Raw genomic sequence first — 8,778 nt, forward strand, 5'->3', positions numbered from 1 at the left:
TGTCCGTCACTGTCACTGAAACAAGCCGCATGTAACTTTACAGTGGAACCTTCCAGGTGGAACACACTGTGCTCCTCGGGGATGCACATCCACCTACCCAATTTTCACCACATATGAAATAATGTGAAGTGACGTTTCCGTGTGATGTAATATGTACGTTTTTATGGTAAAGTGTGATGGTAGGGAAGTAAAGGAAAGAGAAATGTGTGTTGCGTGGTAAAATTACAAACACCCTCCAAATGAAAATGCAAAGTAAACTTAAGAAGCTTTGTGATTTTCTCCACTTGAGATGAGAGGCGCCGTGTATCATTTTGTTGGATCTGGGCCGACAAAGCGAGTCGCTATTTTGCACGAATGTTTCATCAGCTCCTTGAAATTGACACATAAAGACACTTTAGGAGACAAACGGCAGTTCTAAAAATCAACGGCTGGATCGAGCACAAGCGCACGCAAACTGAAATGCATCCGAAAGGTTTTGAACAATTATTTTTTTTGCCTAGACACGGCCAAGAAAAGACAGCAAGTCGGCTATTTTTTGATAAAGTGGACATCTCTTTTCAGGGTTCCGACATTTTTTTAGAAAATGGAGCCATTGACTCTTGCTTCACGAAGCAATAAGACGTTTGATTATCATGTCTATCAAGAGTCGAACCAAAAAAAAAAAAAAAAAGAACCAGAAAGTCTTGTGCTATTAAGATTAACGTGACATGAATGAGTAAAATCCCCAGAGAGTAAAAATAGGCAGATGAATTTTCACTGATAAAATGAAATGCCTGAAGAAAAAAAAGTCTTTGCTGCTGAACATTTACATGTAATTAAAAAAATAAAATAAAAAAAAGGCAGCTTTTGGCCACCAGTGTGACTGCGGGGCAAGCGAGAAGGCCCGTCCCGTCACGGATTTGATCTGCGGTGCATGTTGCCCACAGCTATTGGAATTGGATTATTCCAGAACTTTCCTGGTTGGCGAGAAATATGTGAGATTTGCTTTCTCGGCGGGCAAATAATTGGGAGGGGTCCTTAAGTCGCTTTATTTGGACGGTGGACTGTTTGGTCACGTGACTGAGCGGATAGCGTGGAATTTCACACTATACTTGACGCCGGTACTGAAAAATATTATTGATGTCATCGATTAATCGACTTGGATTCAACTGACGTCACAAAATTGAGTGCAAAAAAACTTTTGTCGCCCTGTTGCGTTGAAGGCAATTGTTACTGTAGTAGAAATTGAATTTCATTTATTTTGACCACATTTGTAGTTATATCAAAGACGATTCTCATGCATAGTTTTGATCTCATGATGACGTACAAAAGCCATAATTCACCTTCACGCCACATACGCAAGAAGAAAGGAAATGAAAGTGGCGGTCGTCTGGAACGCGCATGAACAGGCTGCAGGGGGGCGAGCCGGATTGGGGTTTTTTTTTATTTATTTTTTTTTGCTTTCCAGCTACATCGTTCCTGGCGACTCGTCCGCGTTGATGGAATTAATGAGCTCTCTGGAGCTGCAGATCTTCAAGGCCCACAAGTGCCGACCACATCAAAACCAAAATAAAAAAAATAAAAAAAAGATAAGAAGGTGCAAGAGTGGAGAGAAAAGACATGATGAGGAAGATGCAAAGAGGCGTGAAGTAACATTTGGGGCAACATCCATATATTCATCTATTATGACTTTGGAACTTATATTAAGTGCACTAATTTTAGTCTATAATGATGAGAATGTAAATTTTATTCTATGGAGGAAAAAAAAGTTCCCCGGGGCCTTATAGGCACTGTGATGTCATTTTCAGTCAACAACAAGTGGCAGGACAAGACAAAATGGCCGCCGCCTTTTGAGATGGCTCAAAACGAGCAGGGTGAATTTTTCTGCTTCATTCATATTCCAAAAACGCAATTTGAATCACAATACTGTGCTTAGACTCGCGGGGCTGCCTCGATTAGATTGTCAAGAACATTTTTGACTCGACTTGCAGTCCTCACTCACTGGAGTCAAGTGCGTAACGCAGCTCATGAGCGTGTTTGGATTTGACCCATTTTACACTAACAAAAACACCCGGAACGCTTTTGTCAGCAAACACACACACACACATACACAAACACGTGGGCATGCTTGCAGGAAACACTCGTTCCTCTCCCGACTCGGAAAAGATAGGAAGCGCGGCCCGTTTGAAGTTGATCAAACGACGAGTATGCAGCAGAGCTCCCGACGACGCTCGGAGCCCCCCCGTCGATTCCGCAGTCGATCCCGTCACGGCGAGAACCACCTGCGAGTCTCACGGCGCTTTCCATCCCGATTGTGTTTCGGGAGCACGCATTGGTCGACGACCTCATTTAGGAGACCACCATATGAAAAATATGTGAGAAGAAATGATACCTAACTAACCCAAAATAAGGTGAATTTGCCAATATCCAACCATCCGAACGTCGACTACGCAGGAGTTCACCCAAGTGGATCTTCACTTGGGTGACGTCTCAATCTCATCAGCAAAGAATCTCATTTTCTATTTCCAATGGAAGCTGCCAAAAAACTAATAATGTGCTCACATCTTCCCTCTTTGCCTTCTCCGCAGGGAGATGGTGAGGCAGGGAGAATCTTTAATGGAGCGGAGCCCCCCCCCCTCCATCCCCTTCGCTCATCCACACACACACACTTCTCTCGTGGCCTTCTCAATCATGTGAAAATGTGTAATCACATTGTATTTAATGTCATTTTAGCGGAGCTATGAAAGCTGTCATCGATCACTACGCACGGATCACTGCGAAGTCGACTTTTTGCTGCTTTTAGTTATAAAATTACTTGGTGAAAATCTGACCAAATTTTGCCAAATACTGGGCAGTCATAATATACTGTAGAAATAATATCAAATATATTCAATAGAAAAAGCCATATTAAATGCCCCTTCTCAAAACACTACTTCTAATAAATGCCTGGTACAATCCATCCATGTCAAGCTAAATGGATGATTTTTGATTTAGGTCCCAGATGACATTTTTCTAAAAGAGCTAATATTAGCCGATTAATCGTATCCTTGCAAAGTACAATACTGTGGAGTGTTATTTTTCTTATTAAAAAAAAAAAATCCACATTTGGGGTTGTTTTTTGAGGTGTGTTGGAACAGATTAATGACATTTCCATTCAGTTGAATGGACAAAGTTGATTTGGGTGCATGTGAGTTGAGCGTGTCAAACAAATGAAAATGCCAAGATACAACCACGTCATCATTTAGCTGTGAATCATTTCAGAATGCCAACTTGTTGGCGGCCGGCGTGATCGGCGAGCATCACAAGCGTCGCTCTGTTCTCACATCAACATTTTAATCAGCCCCATTAATCCGCGCTCTGTTTTCATTACGCTTATCGGCGTCATCTCCATAAACATCAGCGTCGTCATTACAGCCTCGTCAAATGTTGCGGGAGAGAAAGGATTAGGATGCGGGCGGGCGAGCGAGCGAGCAAAGAGAGAGAATGTGGCAAGTTAACCTCGATTTTCATCAAAGGGAACGTGCCGTGCGCTGCGTCAGGAAGGACACGCGGGAATACTGACGACGTTCTGAGAATGTTCGCCCCTCCGTCAGTTTTAAATATATATATTTTTTTTTTGAACGCCCCGCCCCGCAACAACATTTCATCAATTATTCAAATGAACGCAAATAACAACAACTCAAGGCCGGATTTAGCTCGTACGCCAACGTGACCCGACAGAATTCGACATGAAAGGGAAAAAAAAAAAGTTTGTTTCAGGATGCAAAGATTTTTCACAGTGAAGCAAGGACATATTTTGTTTTATTTATCGCCACATCCTTGTTTGTTTGTCAAGGCAAGACCGGTGTCTGTGCAAGGCAAAAAATTAAATATAACAAAGACAAGAGACAAGAAAAATTAATAACCAGATTCTGAGATAGCGCCTCATTTTCTTAGCTTTGACAATGGCGTCGCTTGCATTTCAAAACAAACAAAATTGGGCCTGACTTTGGGGATTTGTTGTACCGACTTTAATACGATATGCGCATGTTAATAACGCCGCTAACAATGAAACAACGGCTGCTATGACTGATAGTCCTTAAAAAAAAAAAAAAAAAAAAAGCCTTCAAGTGGCATTTAGATTAAATTTGGGATTAAAGCGGAGGTGAGATGAATACACCGGCCGGAGGGGGGGACCAGAAGGTTACGATAAGGCACAACATATGTTGATCCCGCCTCATTAGCCACATTAGCATATGAGAAAAATGAGTTTTATGGCGCTCCTTTTCCGGATCACACTGATCTTGCCAAATAGCGGCTACAATTGTTGATTCACATCATTTGAGCCACATTTCAAACACTTTCCAATTTCTCACTCCAGACGGTTCCTGTCTGTGTCCAGCCCTCGTACCTGTTCTCGGACGACCCCCCGCCGGGCCCGCCGGGCCGTGCGCTTTTAAGCGCTTTCTCGCCGCGGTAATCTTCCTTTCATTTCCAGACATTTCCGCTCGGTTTGGCTGCAATTTATGTGAACTTTCGTGCGATGGGCGCTAATCCTTCGAATCCAGCTCGCATTTGTCTTGCGCAATCCAATTCGGTGACGAGCGAGTTTGTAACACACCCTAAAATACGCAAAAAGAAAAGCTGAGTCAGCGAAGACAAATTTGTGGCCCTTTCGCGTTTCTCCACCCGTTCGAAGAGTTCCAACTTTAGCGCTGACGTGCTTTCCTTCGCCCATGTTACCACTTCTGACATACTTTCTTCACAACAATTACTTTTCTATTCTCCAAGGCTATTATGTGTTTTTCCATGAATTGCTGAGAATGGGTTGAACAGAAAAGGACAAATTGTAAATAGGGAGCTGCAAATAGGTCAGAGGTCAGCATTTGAAAACACCTGCTACTCTTTGCAGTTGACTAAACAAACCATTGTGTGCGTGTGCGCATACGAATCTCAAGGAGATCGGGCGCATCCCGGAGAACGACGGGGCGCTCGTCCTCAAAGACGGTCGAGATGAAGCGCGAGCGGGGAACAAAGACGGACGGGGGGGTGAGGTGGAGTGGGGTGGGGCGCCTTTTTGAAGGAGAAAGAGGGGGATTAGACGAGATGCTGCTTCTGGACCAATGAGCTGGCCCATGTGTGTGTGTGTCAAAGTAGCCATTTTTGTGAGCACATTAGCTCCTCAGGCTGAACAAAGCCCCATAACCTGTAAGCTTCTTTTTTGTATATGGGCCAATGTGTGTGTGTGTGTGTGTGTGTGTGTGTGTGTGTGTGTGTGTGTGTGTGTGTGTGTGTGTGTGTGTGTGTGTGTGTGTGTGTGTGTGTGTGTGTGTGTGTGTGTGTATATAGAAGTAAGAAAATGCAACCTGAATGGACAACGTGTGTGGATGTTTGTGTGGGTGTGTGACCTACATCTTGCAGCCTCCAGTCAGTATGTACGAGTGTTTCACTCCGGCATCTTTCTATACGGCACAGCTGTGCATTGAGATGATGATGATGATGATTATGTCATATGCATATGACATCATAGCGGCAAAATGCATGGATGGGATTGTGTGAATGACTGAAAGCCTCCTGAGTGTTTTGAATTGGATTATTTGAGCAGATCTTAAAATTATGGAGAGCTCCCTCACGCCCCCTCCCATCCTGGCCCCTCATTATAATCATAATAGAATATTTATTTACTTCTTTGTGTTTAAAAAATAGCATATCAATGGTTTAGCCATTTTGTTAACCTGTAATTTTTTTACTCCTTACAATTTTATTTTTCTTCTGCCTTCTAAAATCTTGCATAAAAAGAGCAATCTCTGTGATTTTCAATAGGGCAAATGTGTAGTGTGTGTGTGTGTGTGTAAAATAAATGTGTGAAATAATTTTCCAATCACAATAATTGATCCTTTATACTTTGTTTTGATCAAATTTTGGATAAAAAAAAAACAGCATTCCCACTCATGTTCAACAGGACAAATGTGTCAGTTTTGACATAACTTTGCCATTTTGCACACTTTGCACACTGCAGGCAAATTGTATTACTAAAAGTCCCTTGTAATATATTTTTAAACTATTTTATTTTCGTAATACACAATAGAAGCAGCGGCGTCCCCACCCCAATTCCAGCAAATTTGCCCAATATGAAGTATTCCACCGGCTTGAAAGGACCACGTGCATTTCCGTAACACAAGCATCGCACAGCAACAAGAACGCGAGTGACATCCAGCACGCCGAGATGCGAAGGGGAAAAAGAAAAACAAAAATCCATAGTGGCTTTCGCATATATAAATAGCCGTGTGGGTAATGCACCATCAATGTCCTGAATGGACACAGAGCAAACAAGGAGGAAGCCAGTGAAGCCAGCGTCACAGTCCTGATTCATTGCAATGCATTTTTGATATGCCCCCCCCCCTACCTTACCCCCCCCCCCCCCTCGTCCTCCCTCCCACCCGACGGAATAACATCTCCCCCGGCAACCATGCATATAGCTTCAACATAGCCGCTGATGTTTGCGTTATGTGCACGCGCATTCGTGTGTGAGAAAGGGAAAAAAAGGAGAGGAAAGTGAAGAGAGAGGAAAAGGAGAGAGAAAGAAAGGAAGAAAATGTTCTCCCCTGGCCTGTTAAATATTTGAGATGGCTTCAGTGGAGAAGTGATGTAGTCACAGACGCAAGTGCAAGCTAAAAAAAAACAACAACCCATGAGAGGCTCATTGTTGCTTGATTTCTACATTTTTCTGATCAAACTCACATTTATTTTTCCTCAAATCAAGTTCTAATACAGACTGAGTCATATTTTTTAGGTAAGTTTAGCCCGGGTTGTTAGTGGAAGGTATTTAATTGATTTTCCTCCCAACTTAACATGAAAGTCAAGCTCATCCATCAAAATGCCACTCGAATGGTACCACCTGTCACTAGGCAGAGTTCACGGGGTTCGATGGCAACTGCCTCAATGGTTGGTGAAAAATAAGCCACGCCCAGTGGCATCGCTGTTCACATCGCAACTGCAGGTGACAGTAGGAATGCATGCATATTTTTCATTTACACTAGCCACGACTTGTCGTTTTGGTTCCGCCTAAGTAGTTGATGACAATTACTTGGAAAAGAGAGAGAAAATAATTTTGTACACTGAGCCACATGTTGCTTCACCAAGAGATAAAGCCATCAGGTGAAGAAAGACATCGGCATTGGGACTATAAAGGCATGTGAAATTACGAAATTGTTTGGAAAAGAATTATCACCAAATGTGATGATTTGAATTGTCCGATACCTTGCCTCAAGTGTGCATTATGAACTACAAAAAAAAAAAAAATCTATTTCAGTCTTATTACAACAGGTCTATTTTTTTACTCCCTACTTTTTTAAAAATACAATTTTACTTTCACATGCCACAGTCGAGCAAATTATGAGCCGTGGTCGACTTGGACAGAAATGAAGTGTTGATTGATCCTAATTAGCATCAAATTTTTTATTTTATTTTAATTACAGTCAAATTTCTAAAAAAACAAAAATCCTTTCAATTTCCCCTCTTGGCTTGAAAAAAAACACAAGAACTTTGGCCTACCCCGATGTTAACAGTATGCGCCCAAAATTCCGAATTGAGGCTCCTTCTAATTAGCGGTAATTAAGCAGGCGCATGCGCACAAGCTGCCAACGGTGCACTCACTTGGGGTTGGAGCTGTTCCAGTAGACGGAGTGCCTGTCAAAGATGATCTTCTCCTCGGCCCACACGCACATCCACGAGAGCGCGGCCAGGATCAGCACCTCCATCGCTCCGCACTTGACTGGCATGGTGAAGGTTCGCTCTCTCTTCTGGAGGCTTTTTTTTTTTCTTCCCCCACCCTCGTCTTGTCTTCTCGCTCTGTCGTCTTGGCTGCTGCTTGAATCCTCAGCGACGACTCCTCAAGTCATCCTGGAAAGTTAAAAGAGTCTCGCTGAAGAAAGTGGAAAGCGCTGCAGGAGTGCGCGGTGCTCGTGGGGTACTCACACGGGGCTCTTGTGTTGGTCTTGCCGAGGAGTGGCTTCGTCTGCGTTATCTTCCCAAACTTTTCTCCCAGCATCACGCGTTAAAAGAGGCGGGGAGCGAATTGGTTTGCTCCAGCACAGCAGCAACGCCGGCGGCGTTCAGGTGCACGCTGCAAAGAGCATGCTGCGATACATCCAGCCAATCTGCGTCCCAACTCCTTGCATCCTCGCTGCCCACGCACGTACAATCCACCGCGTCCAAAAAAGGCTCCCCGCACCGCGCAGCCTTCCACCTCTCCCTCTCCGCGTGTGTGAGAGGCTCTCGCTCTCACACCACCAGCAGCACAACATCCACGCCTCCCCCTTTCCTCTTACTTATTTGTCTTCGACGGAAGCAAGGCATGAGTCTGCGTCACGCCCCCAGACGGCTGACTGGCGTTACTGCACGCAGGGGTATTTCAAATTTGTTGGACTTTGACTGGGGAAACCAGAGGTGTACCTAAAGATGTGTCCATAGAGCAAGAAATAGCCGTCCAATGCTCCGGCGCCACTCGCCGTTACCGAAGGCGTTTTTAAGACGCACCGTAAAGTTCAGCCTATTTGAAAGCTGAGGCGAAGATGGATGGCAAGCGAGAGCGGTGGCGCCTGACGCATGGATGGAGCGCGGCCCGCACTGTCCAAATAGGGGTCCAAAAAGGGCGGCGCATGCAGCCGGGTGTAAAAACACGCGGCGCCATAAAAGCACCAGACACTGAGAGAGCAAGGGGGTGGACGAGGAGGGGGGGGGGAGTCACCCAAACACCTCGTCGCCAGTCAGGTGATATACGGCCCTGCTTAAAACTCTCCATCACTTTTATGGGTCATT

The 8,778-nt window shown here is 44.3% G+C and overlaps 1 protein-coding gene across 1 annotated transcript in view; it reads right to left on the reverse strand.

The window, feature by feature from the left end:
• Nucleotides 1-8,549, reverse strand: part of efna2a (ephrin-A2a) — a 31,201-nt gene extending 22,652 nt beyond the window's left edge. Inside the window, exons 1-2 of the mRNA XM_085931123.1 lie at nucleotides 7,936-8,549; nucleotides 7,615-7,860 (exon numbers count right to left, since the gene is read on the reverse strand). Of these exons, the coding sequence (XP_085787249.1) occupies nucleotides 7,615-7,739 (125 nt within the window). The 5' untranslated portion in view covers nucleotides 7,740-7,860; nucleotides 7,936-8,549. The remainder of the gene's footprint in view (nucleotides 1-7,614; nucleotides 7,861-7,935) is intronic.
• Nucleotides 8,550-8,778: the final 229 nt, after the last annotated feature.

This window comes from Syngnathus leptorhynchus, chromosome 15 (genome assembly GCF_054491065.1).
Source record: "Syngnathus leptorhynchus isolate UIUO chromosome 15, UIUO_Slep, whole genome shotgun sequence".
Lineage (NCBI taxonomy): Eukaryota > Metazoa > Chordata > Actinopteri > Syngnathiformes > Syngnathidae > Syngnathus > Syngnathus leptorhynchus.